Genomic DNA, 22010 nt, shown 5'->3' on the forward strand with positions numbered 1-22010 from the left:
CTAGGACAAAGAGCGCATCCGAACGGCGTAGAGGCGCCGTGCGAGAAATGTAAATCCTGAGTGCTCTCACCAGGTCCAACAGATGTAAACCCTTTTCAAATTGGTGAACTGGATGCGGACACAAAGATGGCAAAGTGATATCCTGATTGAGATGAAAGGAAGAAACCACCTTGGGAGAAAACTCTGGAATTGGACGCAGTACTACCTTGTCTTGGTGAAACACCAGGAAGGGAGATTTGCAAGATAACGCCGCCAGCTCGGACACTCTTCGAAGGGATGTGACCGCTACAAGAAAAACTACCTTTTGTGAAAGCCGAGAAAGGGGAACCTCTTTCAAGGGCTCGAAAGGCGGCTTTTGAAGAGCAAGGAGAACCTTGTTCAGATCCCAGGGTTCCAATGGCCGTCTGTAAGGAGGAACGATATGACAAACTCCTTGGAGAAACGTGCGTACTTTAGAAAGCTGTGCCAAGCGCTTCTGAAAGAATACGGATAACGCGGAGACTTGACCCTTAAGCGAGCTAAGGGACAAACCTTTTTCCAACCCAGACTGCAGGAAGGAAAGAAAAATTGGCAATGCAAATGGCCAGGGAGAAAACCCTTGAGCCAAGCACCACGCTAAGAATATCTTCCACGTTCTGTGATAGATCTTAGCTGAGGATGGTTTTCTAGCCTGTCTCATTGTGGCAACAACTCCCTGAGATAAACCTGAGGCCGCTAGGATCCAGGACTCAATGGCCACACAGTCAGGTTCAGGGCCGCAGAATTCTGATGGAAAAACGGCCCTTGAGACAGCAGATCTGGACGGTCTGGTAGTGCCCACGGCTGGCCTACCGTGAGATGCCACAGATCCGGGTACCACGACCTTCTTGGCCAATTTGGAGCGACGAGTATGGCTCGCTGGCAGTCGGACTTGATTTTCCGGAGAACTCTGGGTAACAATGCTAGAGGTGGGAACACATAGGGGAGTCGGAATTGCGACCAATCCTGAACCAATGCGTCTGCCGCCAGCGCTCGGTGATCGTGAGACCGTGCCAAGAAAACTGGGACCTTGTTGTTGTGCCGTGACGCCATCAGATCGACGTCCGGCGACCCCCAGCGGCAACAGATCTGTTGAAACACGTCCGGGTGAAGGGACCATTCTCCTGCGTCCATGCCCTGGCGACTGAGAAAGTCCGCTTCCCAGTTTTCCACGCCTGGGATGTGAACTGCAGATATGGTGGACGCTCTGCTTTCCACCCACGTCAAAATCCGCTGGACTTCTTGAAAAGCTTGGCGACTGCGTGTTCCCCCTTGGTGGTTGATGTACGCCACCGCTGTGGAGTTGTCCGACTGAATCCGAATCTGCTTGCCTTCCAGCCATTGTTGGAAGGCTCGCAGAGCAAGATAGATTGCTCTGATTTCCAGAACATTGATCTGCAAGGTGGACTCTTCCTGAGTCCACGTCCCCTGAGCCCTGTGGTGGAGAAACACCGCTCCCCACCCTGATAGGCTCGCATCTGTCGTGACCACTGCCCAGGACGGGGGAAGGAACGACTTTCCCTGTGACAATGAGTTGGGGAGAAGCCAGCAACGTAGAGAGTCCTTGGCAGTCTGAGAGAGGGAGACCGTCCTGTCGAGGGACGTCGATCTCCCATCCCATTGGCGCAGAATGTCCCATTGGAGAGGGCGCAGATGAAACTGCGCGAACGGGACTGCCTCCATTGCTGCTACCATCTTTCCTAGGAAATGCATGAGGCGCCTCAGTGAATGCGACTGGCTCTGAAGGAGAGATTGCACTCCAGTCCGTAGCGAGCACTGCTTGTCCAGTGGAAGCCTCACTATCGCTGATAGAGTATGAAACTCCATGCCAAGATAAGTCAGAGATTGGGTCGGGGTTAGATGAGACTTTGGAAAGTTGATAATCCACCCGAAAGTCTGGAGAGTGTCTAGCGCCACCTCCAGACTGTGTTGGCATGCTTCTTGAGAGGATGCCTTTATAAGCAGGTCGTCTAGATACGGGATGACCGAGTGACCCTGCGAGTGCAGAACAGCTACTACTGCTGCCATGACTTTGGTGAAGACCCGGGGGGCTGTTGCCAGACCGAAGGGTAACGCTACGAACTGTAGGTGCTCGTCGTGTATGACGAAACGTAGGAAACGCTGATGCTCTGGTGCAATCGGCACGTGGAGATACGCATCTTTGATGTCTATTGATGCTAGAAAATCTCCCTGAGACATTGAGGCTATGACGGAGCGTAGGGATTCCATCCGGAACCTCCTGACTTTTACGTGTCTGTTGAGCAACTTCAGATCCAGGACGGGACGATACGATCCGTCCTTTTTTGGGACCACAAACAGATTGGAGTAAAAACCGTGACCCTGTTCCTGAAGAGGGACGGAGGTCACCACTCCTTCCGCCTTTAGAGCGGCCACCGCCTGCCACAGAGCATCGGCTCGGTCTGGTGGTGGAGAAGTTCGGAAGAAACGAGTTGGCGGACGAGAACTGAACTCTATCCTGTACCCGTGAGATAGAATATCTCTCACCCAACGGTCTTTGACGCTTGCTAGCCAAATGTCGCCAAAGTGGGACAGCCTCCCACCGACCGCGGGCGTGGGCATCGGAGACCGCAAGTCAGGAGGACGTCGTTTTGGCAACGGTTCCTCCGGCTGGTCTTTTTGGGCGTGACTGAGACCTCCAAGGATTTGAACGTCTCTGGTCCTTTTGAGTCTTTTTTGACGAGGCGAATTGGGACCTGCCCTGTCCTCGAAAGGACCGATAACCAGACTGACCCCTCCTCTGTTGGGGCTTGTTTTGTCTGTGTTGCGGTAAGGAAGAGTCCTTACCCTTGGAGTGTTTGATGATTTCATCCAAACGCTCTCCAAACAATCGGTCACGAGAAAAAGGCAAATTGGTTAAGCACTTCTTGGAATGAGAATCTGCTTTCCAATGTCTCAACCACAGAGCCCTACGCAAAACAACTGAGTTGGCTGACGCCACTGCCGTGCGGCTTGTAGCGTCCAGAACAGCATTAATCGCGTACGACGCGAATGCCGCCATTTGCGAGGTCAATGGTGCTACCTGCGGGGCAAATGCACGTGTGACTGAGTCGACTCGCGCAAGCCCGGCCGTGATAGCTTGGAGTGCCCATACGGCCGCAAAAGAAGGCGCTAATGACGCTCCAATCGCTTCATAGATGGATTTCAGCCAGAGCTCCATCTGCCTGTCAGTGGCATCTTTAAGTGCCGCTCCATCTTCAACAGCAACCAAGGATCTAGCTGCAAGCCTGGAAATTGGAGGATCCACTTTTGGACACTGGGTCCAACCCTTGACCACTTCAGAGGGAAAAGGGTAGCGTGTATCTTTAAGTCGTTTAGGAAAACGCCTTTCAGGATAAGCGTGGGGTTTCTGGATTGCGTCTCTGAAGTCAGCGTGGTCCAGAAAAGTGCTTAATGTACGCTTAGGGTATCTGAAATGGATTCTCTCGTGCTGCGAAGCTGACTCCTCTACAGGAGGAGCTGGTGGGGAAATATTCAACATCTTATTGATGTTAAATATAAGATCATTAACTATGGCGTCACCATCTGGTGTATCTAGATTGAGAGCGGTCCCAGGATCAGAATCCTGATCAGTTACGTCCGCCTCATCACCCATAGATTCATCCCGCTGGGATCCAGACCATTGAGATGAATGTGAAGGCCCGTCATAACGAGCCCGCTTAGGCTGCCCGGGGCCATCGTCCGAGTCAGAGTCTTCACCCTGAGGTGTAGATGCCCGTCCCGGAGCTAGGAGCTGAGGGGGACCAGGGGGCAATGATTGCACAGTGTCCGTGGTCTGAAGTACAGGCCTAGCTCGCAATGTGTCAAGAATTTGTGACATAGTGAGAGACATTCTGTCAGCAAAAGCTGCAAACTCAGTTCCTGTCACCTGGACAGCATTCACAGGTGGTACACCCTGGGACACGTCCAGCAGAGGTCCCGACTGTGCAAGCGCCGCAGGGGCCGAGCACTGCACACAATGGGGGTCCGTGGAGCCTGCCGGTAGAAAAGTCCCACATGCGGTGCAGGAAGCATATAATGTCTGTGCTTTGGCACCCTTGCGTTTTACGGGCGACATGCTGCTGGCTCTCTGCATGTGAGAGAGTCTATAGCCAAAAGGGCGACCAGCGCTATGCAGTACAAAGTATTTGTAGCAACAAAATACTAAGAATACTACGAGCACAAGAGGGGGTGAGCCCTGAGGGCTGCTTACCGCCCGCTGAACAGCGGGTAAGAGGCTGCAGAATGCCTTGTCTGGGTCTCCCCGGCTCCCCTCTGCAGCGCAGCGTGTCTGGCAAGAATGGCTGCCGGCTTGTGTGGAGAGGGGCGGTCCGTGGGAGTTCCCAAACAAAAGTGCGGGAACAGTGTCCCCTCTGTGCTGACTGTGAGGGCTGGAGTATGTAAAAACGACTCCAGCCCTCAGCGCTGATGCACTGGCCAGCGTCCCGCCCCTCTCCTGACTGGCAGGTCTGGGGGCGGGAACGAACGAAAGCAGGCCGCAAAAGCCGGGGACTCGAGTTATCAGCGCGGCCGCCGTAAAAGCGCGGGCCGCGCTGAAGTCCCCGGCGCACTACAAGTGCCAGCCGCGCCGCTATTCCAGCGGCCGGCGCGACCGAGTCCTAGACGTGGGCAGCGTCCCGCCCCTCTCCTGACTGGCAGGTCCGGGGGCGGGAACGAACGGAAACAGGCCGCAAAAAAGCCGGGGACTGTAGTTATCAGCGCGGCCGCCGTAAAAGCGCAGGCCGCGCTGAAGTCCCCGGCGCACTATAAGTGCCAGCCGTGCCGCAGCCCCAGCGGCCGGCGCGGCCGATCCCATAAGTGTGCCTGCTTCAGCTAAGCTGAATTAGGCCATGGCACAGGCGCCGCAGCGCTGACGTCCCCCGGCGCACTACAACACCCAGCATGCTGCGGTGTGAGCGCCAAATGCACGGGGACACAGAGTACCTTAAGGAAGCAGGGCCATGTCCCTGACGTACTCCGCTCCATCCAGCATCTTCTCCAGGGGCTGTAGATGGAGCCCGGTCTCAGTGCCTGGAGACCGGTAAATCCCACTTCACCCAGAGCCCTGTAAAAAGGGATGGGGAAGGAATCAGCATGTGGGCTCCTGCCGCCGTACCCGCAATGGGTACCTCAACCTTACAAACACCTCCGACATAAGTGGGGTGAGAAGGGAGCATGCTGGGGACACTATATGTGTCCTCTTTTCTTCCATCCGACATAGTCAGCAGCTGCTGCTGACTAAAAACAATGGAGCTATGCGTGCGTGTCTGACCTCCTTGCGCACAAAGCTAAAACTGAGGAATCCGTACTCCTACGGGAGGGTGTATAGCCAGAAGGGGAGGGGCCTTACACTTTTAAGTGTAGTACTTTGTGCGGCCTCCAGAGGCAGTAGCTATACACCACTGTCTGGGTCTCCCAATTAGGAGCGAAAAAGAAGAAGGGAATTTTGTTTACTTACCGTAAATTCCTTTTCTTCTAGCTCCAATTGGGAGACCCAGACAATTGGGTGTATAGCTACTGCCTCCGGAGGCCACACAAAGTATTACACTTAAAAGTGTAAGGCCCCTCCCCTTCTGGCTATACACCCCCCCCGTGGGATCACGGGCTCCTCAGTTTTAGTGCAAAAGCAAGAAGGAGGAAAGCCAATAACTGTTTTAAATACAAATTCAACCCGAGAAACAGCCTCGGAGAACTGAACTGTTCAACATGAACAACATGTGCACCCGAAAAAAAACAAACTTCCTAAGAAAACAGGGCGGGTGCTGGGTCTCCCAATTGGAGCTAGAAGAAAAGGAATTTACGGTAAGTAAACAAAATTCCCTTCTTTGTCGCTCCTAATTGGGAGACCCAGACAATTGGGACGTCCAAAAGCAGTCCCTGGGTGGGTAAAAGAATACCTCGTGATAGGGCCGTCAAACAGCCCTTTCCTACAGGTGAGCCACCGCCGCCTGAAGGACTTGTCTACCTAGGCCGGCATCCGCCGAAGCGTAGGTATGCACCTGATAATGCTTGGTAAAAGTGTGCAGACTCGACCAGGTAGCCGCCTGGCACACCTGCTGAGCCGTAGCCTGGTGCCGTAATGCCCAGGACGCACCCACGGCTCTGGTAGAATGGGCTTTCAGTCCTGATGGAATCGGAAGCCCAGCAGAACGGTAGGTGTGAAGAATTGGTTCCTTGATCCACCGCGCAAGGGTGGATTTGGAAGCTTGCGACCCTTTACGCTGACCAGCGACAAGGACAAAGAGTGCATCCGAGCGGCGCAGAGACGCCGTGCGGGAAATGTAGATCCTGAGTGCTCTTACCAGATCCAATAAATGCAAACCCTTTTCAAATTGGTGAACTGGATGCGGACACAAAGACGGTAAAGTGATATCTTGATTGAGATGAAAGGAAGATACCACCTTGGGAAGAAATTCTGGAATTGGACGCAGAACTACCTTGTCCTGGTGAAACACCAGGAATGGAGATCTGCATGATAACGCCGCCAGCTCGGACACTCTCCGAAGAGACGTGACCGCCACTAGAAAGGCCACTTTCTGTGAAAGACGAGAAAGGGAAACCTCCTTCATAGGCTCGAAAGGCGGCTTCTGGAGAGCAATTAGAACCTTGTTCAGGTCCCAGGGCTCCAACGGCCGCTTGTAAGGGGGGACGATATGACAAACCCCTTGCAGGAACGTGCGTACCTGAGGAAGTCGCGCCAGGCGTTTCTGAAAAAATACGGATAGCGCGGAGACTTGACCCTTAAGGGAGCCAAGCGACAAACCTTTTTCCAACCCAGACTGCAGGAAGGAAAGAAAAGTAGGCAATGCAAAAGGCGAGGGAGAAACTCCCTGAGCAGAGCACCAAGATAGGAATATCCTCCACGTCCTGTGGTAGATCTTGGCGGAGGATGGCTTCCTAGCCTGTCTCATGGTGGCAACCACTTCATGAGATAAACCTGAGGCCGCTAGGATCCAGGACTCAATGGCCACACAGTCAGGTTCAGGGCCGCAGAATTCAGATGGAAAAACGGCCCTTGAGACAGCAAGTCTGGACGGTCTGGTAGTGCCCACGGATGGCCTACCGTGAGGTGCCACAGATCCGGGTACCACGACCTCCTTGGCCAGTCTGGAGCGACGAGAATGGCGCGGCGGCAGTCGGACCTGATTTTGCGGAGCACTCTGGGCAACAATGCCAGAGGTGGGAACACATACGGTAGCCGGAACTGCGACCAATCTTGAACTAAGGCGTCTGCCGCCAGAGCTCGGTGATCGTGAGACCGTGCCATGAAAACCGGGACTTTGTTGTTGTGCCGTGACGCCATCAGGTCGACGTCCGGCATCCCCCAGCGGCGACAGATCTCCTGAAACACGTCCGGGTGAAGAGACCATTCCCCTGCGTCCATGCCCTGGCGACTGAGAAAGTCTGCTTCCCAGTTTTCTACGCCTGGGATGTGGACTGCGGATACGGTGGATGCCGTGTCTTCCACCCACGTCAGAATCCGCCGGACTTCCTGGAAGGCTTGCCGACTGCGTGTTCCCCCTTGGTGGTTGATGTATGCCACCGCTGTGGAGTTGTCCGACTGAATTCGGATCTGCTTGCCTTCCAGCCACTGTTGGAAGGCTTGTAGGGCAAGATAGACTGCTCTGATTTCCAGAACATTGATCTGAAGGGTGGACTCTTTCCGAGTCCACGTACCTTGAGCCCTGTGGTGGAGAAACACTGCTCCCCACCCTGATAGACTCGCATCTGTCGTGACCACCGCCCAGGATGGGGGTAGGAACGACTTTCCTTTTGACAATGAGGTGGGAAGAAGCCACCAATGGAGAGATTCCTTGGCTGCCTGAGAGAGGGAGACCTCCCTGTCGAGGGACGTCGACTTCCCGTCCCATTGGCGGAGAATGTCCCATTGTAATGGACGCAGATGAAACTGCGCAAAAGGAACTGCTTCCATTGCTGCTACCATCTTCCCTAGGAAGTGCATGAGGCGCCTCAAGGGGTGCGACTGGCCCTGCAGGAGAGATTGCACCCCTGTCTGTAGCGAGCACTGTTTGTCCAGTGGAAGTTTCACTATCGCTGAGAGAGTATGAAACTCCATGCCAAGATATATTAGTGATTGGGTCGGGGTTAGATTTGACTTTGAAAAGTTGATGATCCACCCGAAACTCTGGAGAGTCTTCAGTGCCACGTTCAGGCTGTGTTGGCATGCCTCTTGAGAGGGTGCCTTGATAAGTAGATCGTCTAAATACGGGATCACAGAGTGACCTTGCGAGTGCAGGACTGCTACTACTGCTGCCATGACCTTGGTGAAGACCCGAGGGGCTGTCGCCAGCCCGAAAGGTAGAGCTACGAACTGCAGGTGTTCGCTTCCTATAACGAAGCGTAGAAAACGCTGATGCTCTGGTGCAATCGGCACGTGGAGATAAGCATCCTTGATGTCTATTGATGCTAGGAAATCTCCTTGAGACATTGAGGCGATAACGGAGCGGAGAGATTCCATCCGGAACCTCCTGGTTTTTACGTGTTTGTTGAGCAGCTTTAGATCCAGGACGGGACGGAACGACCCGTCCTTCTTTGGCACCACAAACAAATTGGAGTAAAAACCGTGGCCTTGTTCCTGAAGAGGAACGGAAGTCACCACTCCTTCCGCCTTTAGAGCGGACACCGCTTGCAGCAGAGCATCGGCTCGGTCGGGCGGTGGAGAAGTTCTGAAGAAACGAGTTGGAGGACGAGAGCTGAACTCTATCCTGTACCCGTGAGACAGAATGTCTCTCACCCAACGGTCTTTGACCTGTGACAGCCAAATGTCGCCAAAGCGGGAGAGCCTGCCACCGACCGAGGATGCGGAGAGAGGAGACTGAAAGTCATGAGGAAGCCGTCTTGGTAACGGTTCTTCCGGCTGGCTTTTTTGGGCGTGATTGAGTCCGCCAAGAATCTGAGCTCCTCTGATCCTTTTGAGTCCTTTTGGACGAGTAGAATTGGGACCTGCCTGAGCCTCGAAAGGACCGAAAACCAGACTGTCCCCTCCTCTGTTGGGGTTTGTTTTGTCTGGGCTGAGGTAAGGATGAATCCTTACCCTTGGAGTGTTTAATGATTTCATCCAAACGCTCACCAAACAATCGGTCACGAGAAAAAGGCAAACTGGTTAAGCACTTCTTGGAAGAAGAATCTGCCTTCCATTCTCTCAACCACAGGGCTCTGCGTAAAACCACGGAGTTGGCTGACGCCACCGCCGTATGGCTCGTAGAGTCTAGGACAGCATTAATCGCGTAAGACGCGAATGCAGACATTTGAGAGGTCAATGGTGCCACCTGCGGAGCAGATGTACGTGTGACCGTGTCGACCTGTGTAAGGCCAGCTGAAATAGCTTGGAGTGCCCATACGGCTGCGAATGCTGGCGCCAACGACGCTCCAATAGCTTTATAGATGGATTTTAACCAGAGCTCCATCTGTCTGTCAGTGGCATCTTTAAGTGCCGCCCCATCTTCCACTGCAACTAGAGATCTGGCTGCAAGCCTGGAGATTGGAGGGTCCACCTTGGGACACTGTGTCCAGCCCTTGACCACGTCAGGGGGAAAAGGATAGCGCGTATCTTTAAGCCGTTTGGAGAAACGCTTATCTGGATAAGCGTGGTGTTTCTGGATTGCGTCTCTAAAGTCAGAGTGGTCCAGAAAAGTGCTTAATTTACGCTTGGGATACCTGCAGAATCCTGATCAGTTACATCCGCCTCATCACACAGAGAGTCGTCCCGCTGGGACCCTGACCAGTGTGATGAAGTTGAGGGTCGCTCATAGCGAGCCCGCTTAGGTTGTCTGGGACTGTCGTCCGAGTCAGAGCCGTCACCCTGGGGTGCATGTGACACCCCCGGAGCTAGGAAGTGTTCCAGCTGAGGGGGACCAGGGGGCAATGAACCAACAGTGCCCATGGTCTGAGTTACTGGTCTAGACTGCAATGTTTCAAGAATTTTAGACATAGTCATAGACAATCTGTCAGCAAAAGCTGCAAACTCCGTCCCTGTCACCTGGACAGCATTCACAGGTGGTTCTCCCTGGGTCACCTCTAGCAGAGGCCCCGGCTGAGCAATTGCCACAGGGGCCGAGCACTGCACACAATGGGGGTCAATGGAACCTGCCGGTAGAGCAGCCCCACATGCGGTACAGGCAGCATATAAAGTCCGTGCCTTGGCACTTTTGCTTTTTGCGGACGACATGCTGTTGTCTCCTTGAGAAATCTAAGGAGGGTATATAGCAGAAAATCACCAGCGACCGTACAGTGTAAAGTATTGCCAGCACAAAATACAAAGTACACTATGGCACAAGTGGGGGAGAGCCCTTGAGGGCTGCTTACCGCCCGCTGAAAAGCGGGTGTGAGGTCGTAGAATCCCTTGTCTGGGTCTCCCAGCCTCCCCTCTGCAGCTCAGCGTGCAGGCAGGAATGGCTGCCGGCGTCCTGTGAAGAGGGGCGGACCGTGGGCGTGCCCCAAACAAAAGTGCGGGAAACTGCGTCCCACTGTGCCTAGTGTGAGGGCTGGAGTATGTAAAACAGACTCCAGCTCTTAGCGCTGCTGGTCTGTACAGCGTCCCGCCCTCCTCCTGACTGGCAGGTCTGGGGGCGGGAACGATACGAACTAGGCCGCAAAAGCCGGGGACTGTAGTAATCTAGCGCGGCCGTCATATATGCACGGCCAGCGCGGAAGTCCCCGGCGCACCACAAATCCCAGCCGCGACGCAGTAAACACTGACCCCAGCGGCCGCATCGGCCGATCGTACCAAGTCTCCTCACTCAGCAGAGCTGTAGTGAGTAACGGCACAAGCGCAGCAGCGCTGTTTTCCCCGGCGCACTAACACACCCAGCAATGCTGCAGTGTGCGTGCGGTAAGCACGGGGACACGGAGTACCTTAATGAAGCAGGGTCCTGTCCCTGAGGAAACTCCGCTCCGTATCCAGCAGATCCTCCAGGGGCTGTGGATGGAGCACGGTCTCAGTGCCCGGAGACCGGTCAAGTCCCACTTCACCCAGAGCCCTAATGGGGATGGGGAAGGAATCAGCATGTGGGCTCCAGCCTCCGTACCCGCAATGGGTACCTCAACCTTAACAAACACCGCCGACCGCAAGTGGGGTGAGAAGGGAGCATGCTGGGGGCCCCCGTATGGGCCCTCTTTTCTTCCATCCGACATAGTCAGCAGCTGCTGCTGACTAAAGAGTGGAGCTATGCGTGCATGTCTGACCTCCTTTGCACAAAGCATAAAACTGAGGAGCCCGTGATCCCACGGGGGGGGTGTATAGCAAGAAGGGGAGGGGCCTTACACTTTTAAGTGTAATACTTTGTGTGGCCTCCGGAGGCAGTAGCTATACACCCAATTGTCTGGGTCTCCCAATTAGGAGCGACAAAGAAAAAAAAGCTACCTAGTTGAAGCAACCGTTTTGTGGTAAAAAAAAATTTTTCTCTTTTCACGGCTCAACGCTATAAACTTCGGTGAAGCCCCCAGGTGTTCAAAGTGCTCACCAAACATCTAGAACAATTATTTGAGGGCTCTAGTTTCCAAAATGGGGTCACTTGTGGGGGAGCTCTATTGTTTAGGCACCTCAGGGGGTCTTCAAACCCGACATGGCGTCCGCTAACAGGTGCAGCTAATTTTGCACTCAAAAATTCAAATGGCGCTCCTTGCCTTCCGAGCACTGCTGTGTGTCCAAACATTTGATTTCCACCACATATGAGGTATCTGCGTACTCAGGAGAAAATGCACAATACATTTTATGGTGCATTTTTTCCTGTTACCCTTGTGAAAAAAAATGCTACCTAGTTGAAGCAACCGTTTTGTGGTAAAAAAAAGTTTTTTTCTTTTCACGGCTCAATGCTATAAACTTTTGTGAAGCCCCCAGGGGTTCAAAGTGCTCACCAAACATCTAGAAAAATTATTTGAGGCCTCTAGTTTCCAAAATGGGGACACTTGTGGGGGAGCTCCATTGTTTAGGCACCTCAGGGGGTCTTCAAACCCGACATGGCGTCCGCTAATGAGTGCAGCTAATTTTGCGTTCAAAAATTCAAATGGCGCTCCTTCCCTTCCGAGCTCTGCCGTGCGCCCAAACAATTGATTTTTACCACATATGGGGTATCAGCGTACTCAGGAGAAAATGCACAATAAATTGTATGGTGTACTTTCTCTTTTCTCCCTTGTAAAAATGAAAATTTTATGGCTAAAGTAACATTTTTGTGTTAAAAAGTAAAATTTTCATTTTTTCCTTCCACATTGCTTTGGTTCCTGTGAAGCACCTAAAGGGTTAATAAACTTATTGGATGTGGTTTTGAGCAGTGTGAGGGGTGTAGTTTTTAGAATGGGGTCACTTTTGGGTATTTTCTGTCACCTAAGCCTCTCAAAGTCACCTCAAATGTAATGTGGTCCCTAAAAAAATTATTTTGTAAATTTTGTTGGAAAAATGAGAATTTGCTGATGACCTTTGACCCCTTCTAACTTCCTAACGGAAAAAAAATTTGTTTCGAAAATTGCGCTGATGTAAAAGTAGACAAGTGGGAAATGTTATTTAGTAACTATTTTGTGTGACATATCTCTCAGATTTATGGGCATAAATTTTCAAAGTTTGAAATTTGCGAAATTTTCAAAATTTTCGCCAAATTTCCTAAATTTTCACAAATAAACGCAAAACATATATCGGCCTAAATTTACCACTGACATGAAGTACAATATGTCACGAAAAAACAATCTCAGAATCGCCAGGATCCGTTGAAGCGTTCCAGAGTTATAACCTGTCAAAGTGACACTGGTCAGAATTGCAAAAAATGGCCCGGTCATTAGGGTGTTTTAGTGGCCGGGGGTGAAGGGGTTAAGGGTGCTTTACACGCTGCATCATCGCTAACGATATATCGTCGGGGTCACGTCGTTAGTGACGCACATCCGGCGCCGTTAGAGATATCGCAGCGTGTGACACCAAGGAGCGACGATCAACAAGCGCAAAAACGTGAAAAATCGTAGCTCATCACGTCGCTCCTTTTCCAAATATCATTGCTGCTGCAGTTCCTGCGGCACCACACATCGCTATGTGGGACAACGCAGGAACGACGAACATCTACTTACCTGCGTCCACCGGGAAAGGGGAAGGGGAAGGGGAAGGGAATGTTCCGGCCGCTCCTCTCTGCCTCTCCTCTGCTATTGGACGGCTGCCGTGTGACGTCGCTGTGACGCCGCACGAACCGCCCCCTTAGAAAGGAGGCGGATCGTCGGCCAGAGCAACATCGCAGGGAAGGTTAGTCCGTGTGACGGGTGTTAGCGATGTTGTGCGCGACGGGGGCAGGTACGCTCGCTAGCGATATAGGTACAGATATCGCAGCGTGTAAAGTACCCTTTAGAGTACACCGCAATCTTTCTGTCCGTTCTTTCAGTATATCATTTGCTGGCTCCACTTCTCTTCCTCTCACTATTGGGGTCCCTCAGCATTCAGTTCTTGGCCCTCTTCCCTAGGTCTACACAGCCCCAAATCGGACAGACCATCAAACTTGACTTCCAGTACCATCTTTATGCTGATGACACACAACTATATACTTCATCCCCTGACCTCAACTGTGCTGTACTACAGAACACCAAGGTCTGTTTCTTTGCAGCCTCAAACATCATGTCCGCTCTCTAACTAAAACTCAACCTTTCCAAAACTGAAATACTTCCGCTCCTGCCCTCCAGTAATCTCTCGAAGGCCAGAGTCACACTGGCGTATGACTCAAATCTGAAAGTTTTTCCTCAGCCCTAATGAGGTGGAAAATTTAAAAAAGCATGCTGCAATTGTCTGCAAGTCTTGGATCACTTGCACCCATATAAGTCTATGGGTGCGAGTGAAACATTGGATTGCACTTGGATGTCATTCGAGTGCAGTGATATACACGCACAGGCTGACAATGGAGGAGATTGAGAGAACAGATTAATCTCGCTCTCTCCTCCGCAGCTGTGATCTGATCGGAAGATCAGATCACAGTTGCAAGACACTAAGCTCACGCTCGCAGCAGAGTGGGAGACGAGGGTCATTAGCATATCGCATCTGATGCTTTCACACCAGTGTGACTCCAGCCTAAATTTGACATCTCCCTCTCAGTGTGTGGCACCACGATTGAGTCTATGCAGCCGGCTCACTGTCTGGGTGTTATGTTGGATACCAATCTTTCCTTCACCTTCTATATACAATCTCTTGCCACCTGCACCTGAAGAGCATCATCTCTAGAATACTCCCCTTTCTCACCATGGAAAACCAAAACCCTCACTGTGGCCCTAATTCACTCCCGCCTTGGTTACTGTAATTCTCTATTAATTGTCCTCCTTGTCACTAGACACCCTTTTCCAGGCCATCCTTAATGCAGTAGCCAGGGTCACCTATCTAGCAAACAGTTACTCGGACACCTCCGTTCAGTGCCAGTCATTTTATTGGTTGCCCATACAAAGCTCGCCACGGTACAGTCTCTCCCTACTTCTCCACCCTCATCTCAGTCTATCCTACCCATTTCTCTATGCTCCGCAAGCAACTGTTGACTACCATCCGCACTAATCTGAACCTCCCACATGCGCCTCCAAGAAATCAGGACTAACCACAACTTTCAGCTTTAGACGCTCCCTAAAATCACATCTTTTTAGGGTGGACCATCTTGTTCCCTAATCCAAGTCCTTTTATATATACAGCCATATCACTCTATGAACATAATTCTCCATCAAACTCCACTGCACTACATAGATTGGCTGGTGACTGGCTCATGCAGCCTTTATCCATCACCTCCATCACCCATTTCTTTAAGATGGCTGGACCAACATTGTAAATAAGCACCTGTACTTTGTGTCACCCCAACCTCATTGTAGATTGTAAGCTCTTACGAGCAGGGTTGTCATTTTTGCTTCAATTATATTTTCTATAACTTATTTATGACTGTATATGAACCTCTGAATTGTAAAGCGGTGCAGAATATATCGGTGCTATAGAAGAAGGGAATTTTGTTTACTTACCGTAAATTCCTTTTCTTCTAGCTCCAATTGGGAGACCCAGACAGTGGGTGTATAGCTACTGCCTCTGGAGGCCGCACAAAGAACTACACTTAAAAGTGTAAGGCCCCTCCCCTTCTGGCTATACACCCTCCCGTAGGAGTACAGATTCCTCAGTTTTAGTACCAAAGCAAGAAGGAGGAAAGCCAATAACAGTTTCAAAAACAAATTCAATCCGATAACTAGATCGGAGAACTTAAGAAACAACGTGAACAACATGTGCACCCGAAAAAAACGAAACCCTAAAAACAGATAGGGCGGGTGCTGGGTCTCCCAATTGGAGCTAGAAGAAAAGGAATTTACGGTAAGTAAACAAAATTCCCTTCTTTTTCGCTCCTAATTGGGAGACCCAGACAGTGGGACGTCCAAAAGCAGTCCCTGGGTGGGTAAAAAGATACCACATGAACGGGCTGTCATACAGCCTCTTCCTACAGGTGGGCCACCGCCGCCTGAAGGACCTGTCTACCTAGGCTGGCGTCTGCCGAAGCGTAGGTATGCACTTGATAGTGTTTGGTAAACGTGTGCAGACTCGACCAGGTAGCCGCCTGGCACACTTGCTGAGCCGTAGCCTGATGCCTCAACGCCCAGGACGCACCAACGGCTCTGGTAGAATGGGCCTTCAGTCCAGATGGAATCTGAAGCCCAGCAGAACGGTATGTGTGAAGAATTGGTTCCTTGATCCACCGCGCCAGGGTGGATTTGGAAGCTTGCGATCCCTTATGCTGACCAGCGACTAGGACAAAGAGCGCATCCGAACGGCGTAGAGGCGCCGTGCGAGAAATGTAAATCCTGAGTGCTCTCACCAGGTCCAACAGATGTAAACCCTTTTCAAATTGGTGAACTGGATGCGGACACAAAGATGGCAAAGTGATATCCTGATTGAGATGAAAGGAAGAAACCACCTTGGGAGAAAACTCTGGAATTGGACGCAGTACTACCTTGTCTTGGTGAAATACCAGGAAGGGAGATTTGCAAGATAACGCCGCCAGCTCGGACACTCTTCGAAGAGACGTGACCGCTACAAGAAAAACTACCTTTTGTGAAAGCCGAGAAAGGGGAACCTCTTTCAAAGGCTCGAAAGGCGGCTTTTGAAGAGCAAGGAGAACCTTGTTCAGATCCCAGGGTTCCAATGGCCGTCTGTAAGGAGGAACGATATGACAAACTCCTTGGAGAAACGTGCGTACTTTAGAAAGCTGTGCCAAGCGCTTCTGAAAGAATACGGATAACGCGGAGACTTGACCCTTAAGCGAGCTAAGGGACAAACCCTTTTCCAACCCAGACTGCAGGAAGGAAAGAAAAATTGGCAATGCAAATGGCCAGGGAGAAAACCCTTGAGCCAAGCACCACGCTAAGAATATCTTCCACGTCCTGTGATAGATCTTAGCTGAGGATGGTTTTCTAGCCTGTCTCATTGTGGCAACAACTCCCTGAGATAAACCTGAGGCCGCTAGGATCCAGGACTCAATGGCCACACAGTCAGGTTCAGGGCCGCAGAATTCAGATGGAAAAACGGCCCTTGAGACAGCAGATCTGGACGGTCTGGTAGTGCCCACGGTTGGCCTACCGTGAGATGCCACAGATCCGGGTACCACGACCTTCTTGGCCAATTTGGAGCGACGAGTATGGCTCGCTGGCAGTCGGACTTGATTTTCCGGAGAACTCTGGGTAACAATGCTAGAGGTGGGAACACATAGGGGAGTCGGAATTGCGACCAATCCTGAACCAACGCGTCTGCCGCCAGCGCTCGGTGATCGTGAGACCGTGCCATGAAAACTGGGACCTTGTTGTTGTGCCGTGACGCCATCAGATCGACGTCCGGCGACCCCCAGCGGCAACAGATCTGTTGAAACACGTCCGGGTGAAGGGACCATTCTCCTGCGTCCATGCCCTGGCGACTGAGAAAGTCTGCTTCCCAGTTTTCCACGCCTGGGATGTGAACTGCAGATATGGTGGACGCTCTGCTTTCCACCCACGTCAAAATCCGCTGGACTTCTTGAAAAGCTTGGCGACTGCGTGTTCCCCCTTGGTGGTTGATGTACGCCACCGCCGTGGAATTGTCCGACTGAATCCGAATCTGCTTGCCTTCCAGCCATTGTTGGAAGGCACGCAGGGCAAGATAGATTGCTCTGATTTCCAGAACATTGATCTGCAAGGTGGACTCTTCCTGAGTCCACGTCCCCTGAGCCCTGTGGTGGAGAAACACCGCTCCCCACCCTGATAGGCTCGCATCTGTCGTGACCACTGCCCAGGACGGGGGAAGGAACGACTTTCCCTGTGACAATGAGTTGGGGAGAAGCCACCAACGTAGAGAGTCCTTGGCAGTCTGAGAGAGGGAGACAGTCCTGTCGAGGGACGTCGATTTCCCATCCCATTGGCGCAGAATGTCCCATTGGAGAGGGCGCAGATGAAACTGCGCGAACGGGACTGCCTCCATTGCTGCTACCATCTTTCCTAGGAAATGCATGAGGCGCCTCAGTGAGTGCGACTGGCTCTGAAGGAGAGATTGCACTCCAGTCCGTAGCGAGCACTGCTTGTCCAGTGGAAGCCTCACTATCGCTGATAGAGTATGAAACTCCATGCCAAGATAAGTCAGAGATTGGGTCGGGGTTAGATGAGACTTTGGAAAGTTGATAATCCACCCGAAAGTCTGGAGAGTGTCTAGCGCCACCTTCAGACTGTGTTGGCATGCTTCTTGAGAGGATGCCTTTATAAGCAGGTCGTCTAGGTACGGGATGACCGAGTGACCCTGCGAGTGCAGAACAGCTACTACTGCTGCCATGACTTTGGTGAAGACCCGGGGGGCTGTTGCCAGACCGAAGGGTAACGCTACGAACTGTAGGTGCTCGTCGTGTATGACGAAACGTAGGAAACGCTGATGCTCTGGTGCAATCGGCACGTGGAGATACGCATCTTTGATGTCTATTGATGCTAGAAAATCTCCCTGAGACATTGAGGCTATGACGGAGCGTAGGGATTCCATCCGGAACCTCCTGACTTTTACGTGTCTGTTGAGCAACTTCAGATCCAGGACGGGACGATACGATCCGTCCTTTTTTGGGACCACAAACAGATTGGAGTAAAAACCGTGACCCTGTTCCTGAAGAGGGACGGAGGTCACCACTCCTTCCGCCTTTAGAGCGGCCACCGCCTGCAACAGAGCATCGGCTCGGTCTGGTGGTTGAGAAGTTCTGAAGAAACGAGTTGGCGGACGAGAACCGAACTCTATCCTGTACCCGTGAGATAGAATATCTCTCACCCAACGGTCTTTGACATTTGCTAGCCAAATGTCGCCAAAGTGGGACAGCCTCCCACCGACCGCGGGTGTGGGCATCGGAGACCGCAAGTCAGGAGGACGTCGTTTTGGCAACGGTTCCTCCGGCTGGTCTTTTTGGGCGTGACTGAGACCTCCAAGAATTTGAACGTCTCTGGTCCTTTTGAGTCTTTTTTGACGAGGCGAATTGGGACCTGCCCTGTCCTCGAAAGGACCGATAACCAGACTGACCCCTCCTCTGTTGGGGCTTGTTTTGTCTGTGTTGCGGTAAGGAAGAGTCCTTACCCTTGGAGTGTTTGATGATTTCATCCAAACGCTCTCCAAACAATCGGTCACGAGAAAAAGGCAAATTGGTTAAGCACTTCTTGGAATGAGAATCTGCTTTCCAATGTCTCAACCACAGAGCCCTACGCAAAACAACTGAGTTGGCTGACGCCACTGCCGTGCGGCTTGTAGCGTCAAGAACAGCATTAATCGCGTACGACGCGAATGCCGCCATTTGCGAGGTCAATGGTGCTACCTGCGGGGCAAATGCACGTGTGACTGAGTCGACTCGCGCAAGCCCGGCCGTGATAGCTTGGAGTGCCCATACGGCCGCAAAAGAAGGCGCTAATGACGCTCCAATCGCTTCATAGATGGATTTCAGCCAGAGCTCCATCTGCCTGTCAGTGGCATCTTTAAGTGCCGCTCCATCTTCAACAGCAACCAAGGATCTGGCTGCAAGCCTGGAAATTGGAGGATCCACTTTTGGACACTGGGTCCAACCCTTGACCACTTCAGAGGGAAAAGGGTAGCGTGTATCTTTAAGTCGTTTAGGAAAACGCCTTTCAGGATAAGCGTGGGGTTTCTGGATTGCGTCTCTGAAGTCAGCGTGGTCCAGAAAAGTGCTTAATGTACGCTTAGGGTATCTGAAATGGATTCTCTCGTGCTGCGAAGCTGACTCCTCTACAGGAGGAGCTGGTGGGGAAATATTCAACATCTTATTGATGTTAAATATAAGATCATTAACTATGGCGTCACCATCTGGTGTATCTAGATTGAGAGCGGTCCCAGGATCAGAATCCTGATCAGTTAAGTCCGCCTCATCACCCATAGATTCATCCCGCTGGGATCCAGACCATTGAGATGAATGTGAAGGCCCGTCATAACGAGCCCGCTTAGGCTGCCCGGGGCCATCGTCCGAGTCAGAGTCTTCACCCTGAGGTGTAGATGCCCGTCCCGGAGCTAGGAGCTGAGGGGGACCAGGGGGCAATACATGCACAGTGTCCGTGGTCTGAAGTACAGGCCTAGCTCGCAATGTGTCAAGAATTTGTGACATAGTGAGAGACATTCTGTCAGCAAAAGCTGCAAACTCAGTCCCTGTCACCTGGACAGCATTCACAGGTGGTACACCCTGGGACACGTCCAGCAGAGGTCCCGACTGTGCAAGCGCCGCAGGGGCCGAGCACTGCACACAATGGGGGTCCGTGGAGCCTGCCGGTAGAAAAGTCCCACATGCGGTGCAGGAAGCATACAATGTCTGTGCCTTGGCACCCTTGCGTTTTACGGGCGACATGCTGCTGGCTCTCTGCATGTGAGAGAGTCTATAGCCAAAGGGCGACCAGCGCTATGCAATACCAAGTATTTGTAGCCACAAAATACTAAGGATACTACGAGCACAAGAGGGGGTGAGCCCACTGGGCTGCTTACCGCCCGCTGAACAGCGGGTAAGAGGCTGCAGAATGCCTTGTCTGGGTCTCCCCGGCTCCCCTCTGCAGCTCAGCGTGTCAGCAAGAATGGCTGCAGGCTTCTGTGGAGAGGGGCGGTCCGTGGGAGTTCCCAAACAAAAGTGCGGGAACAGTGTCCCCTCTGTGCTGACTGTGAGGGCTGGAGTATGTAAAAACGACTCCAGCCCTCAGCGCTGATGCACTGGCCAGCGTCCCGCCCCTCTCCTGACTGGCAGGTCTGTGGGCGGGAACGAACGAACGCAGGCCGCAAAAGCCGGGGACTCGAGTTATCAGCGCGGCCGCCGTAAAAGCGCGGGCCGCGCTGAAGTCCCCGGCGCACCGCAAGTGCCAGCCGCGCCGCTGTTCAAGCGGCCGGCGCGACCGAGTTCTAGCGTGGGCAGCGTCCCGCCCCTCTCCTGACTGGCAGGTCTGGGGGCGGGAACGAAAGGAAGCAGGCCGCAAAAGCCGGGGACTGTAGTTATCAGCGCGGCCGCCGTAAAAGCGCAGGCCGCGCTGAAGTCCCCGGCGCACTACAAGTGCCAGCCGCGCCGCAGTCCCAGCGGCCGGCGCGGCCTATTCCCATAAATGTGCCTGCTTCAGCAAAGCTGAATGAGGCTATGGCACAGGCGCCGCAGCGCTGATGTCCCCCGGCGCACTACAACACCCAGCATGCTGCGGTGTGAGCGCCAGATACACGGGGACACAGAGTACCTTGAGGAAGCAGGGCCATGTCCCTGATGTACTCCGCTCCATCCAGCATCTTCTCCAGGGGCTGTAGATGGAGCACGGTCTCTGTGCCTGGAGACCGGTAAATCCCACTTCACCCAGAGCCCTGTAAAAAGGGATGGGGAAGGAATCAGCATGTGGGCTCCTGCCGCCGTACCCGCAATGGGTACCTCAACCTTACAAACACCTCCGACATAAGTGGGGTGAGAAGGGAGCATGCTGGGAGTCTGTATAGACCCTCTTTTCTTCCATCCGACATAGTCAGCAGCTGCTGCTGACTAAAAACAATGGAGCTATGCGTGCGTGTCTGACCTCCTTGCGCACAAAGCTAAAACTGAGGAATCTGTACTCCTACGGGAGGGTGTATAGCCAGAAGGGGAGGGGCCTTACACTTTTAAGTGTAGTTCTTTGTGCGGCCTCCAGAGGCAGTAGCTATACACCCACTGTCTGGGTCTCCCAATTAGGAGCGAAAAAGAAATAAAGATTATTATTATTCTCCTTGCACCCACTAGTGGACATTTGCTATTAGGTCAGCTTAGCTTGCTTTTCCGGACCACTCATCACCATGGAAACAAGTCATATTTGCTTAGTCCCAATTTTGGAAAAGAGAGCAGCAACTTTCTTCACAAATGGGAAAACTCTTCTACATGTAGAATACATAAGACAGTCTTAGCATTTGTGCCTGCTTTTGTCTGGATCACGTACATGGCCAATTTTGATGAAAATGATATCTATGTTACATGCCAGTGCTGTCTGTTCTTCTGTCTATAATGGTTAGGAAAGGCTTGGAAACCGTGCTCTTGTTTTTTGGCATATGAGAAAAATGATGTCACATTGATAGTAGAAAGACTCGAGGACAAAAAACAAAAACACCTCTCATGAGAAAAAGACCTAAGCTGTAATAACCTGTCACACGGCCAACAGATATACAGTGATGCAATGTGGGTAACAAGTGGACGACACGACTATTATACAAATAATGGAAGTTCCTAATGGTATGAAGGTTTTGAACACAAGTACAATAATATAACTAGGATAATAGGAAATAAACCTTTACCTTTGACATCCTGCTGAGGATCGGCACAAATCCGGCACGGCCACCACGGGCGTCTATTGAATTTTGCCCAGACAACATCACCTTCTTCAAACATGGGGGCAGGTGATTTTTCCCTTGGTGGTCTCTGGTTAGAGAGGGAATAAAATGCATTTAACATGAAAACAAGTTCTCCAGCAAAGCCCAAAAAATCCTGCAGAGGCAATCTGAGGTCACGTGAAGCAAGGAC

At 52.1% G+C, this 22010-nt stretch overlaps 1 protein-coding gene across 1 annotated transcript in view; it reads right to left on the bottom strand.

The window, feature by feature from the left end:
- NSD1 (nuclear receptor binding SET domain protein 1) overlaps nt 1-22010 on the bottom strand; it is a 284356-nt gene that overhangs the window by 253352 nt on the left and 8994 nt on the right. The window contains 1 exon segment of the mRNA XM_075344528.1: nt 21785-21908. Coding sequence (XP_075200643.1) covers nt 21785-21908 — 124 coding nt within the window.

Source organism: Anomaloglossus baeobatrachus, chromosome 4 (genome assembly GCF_048569485.1).
Source record: "Anomaloglossus baeobatrachus isolate aAnoBae1 chromosome 4, aAnoBae1.hap1, whole genome shotgun sequence".
Taxonomy (NCBI): Eukaryota; Metazoa; Chordata; class Amphibia; order Anura; family Aromobatidae; genus Anomaloglossus; species Anomaloglossus baeobatrachus.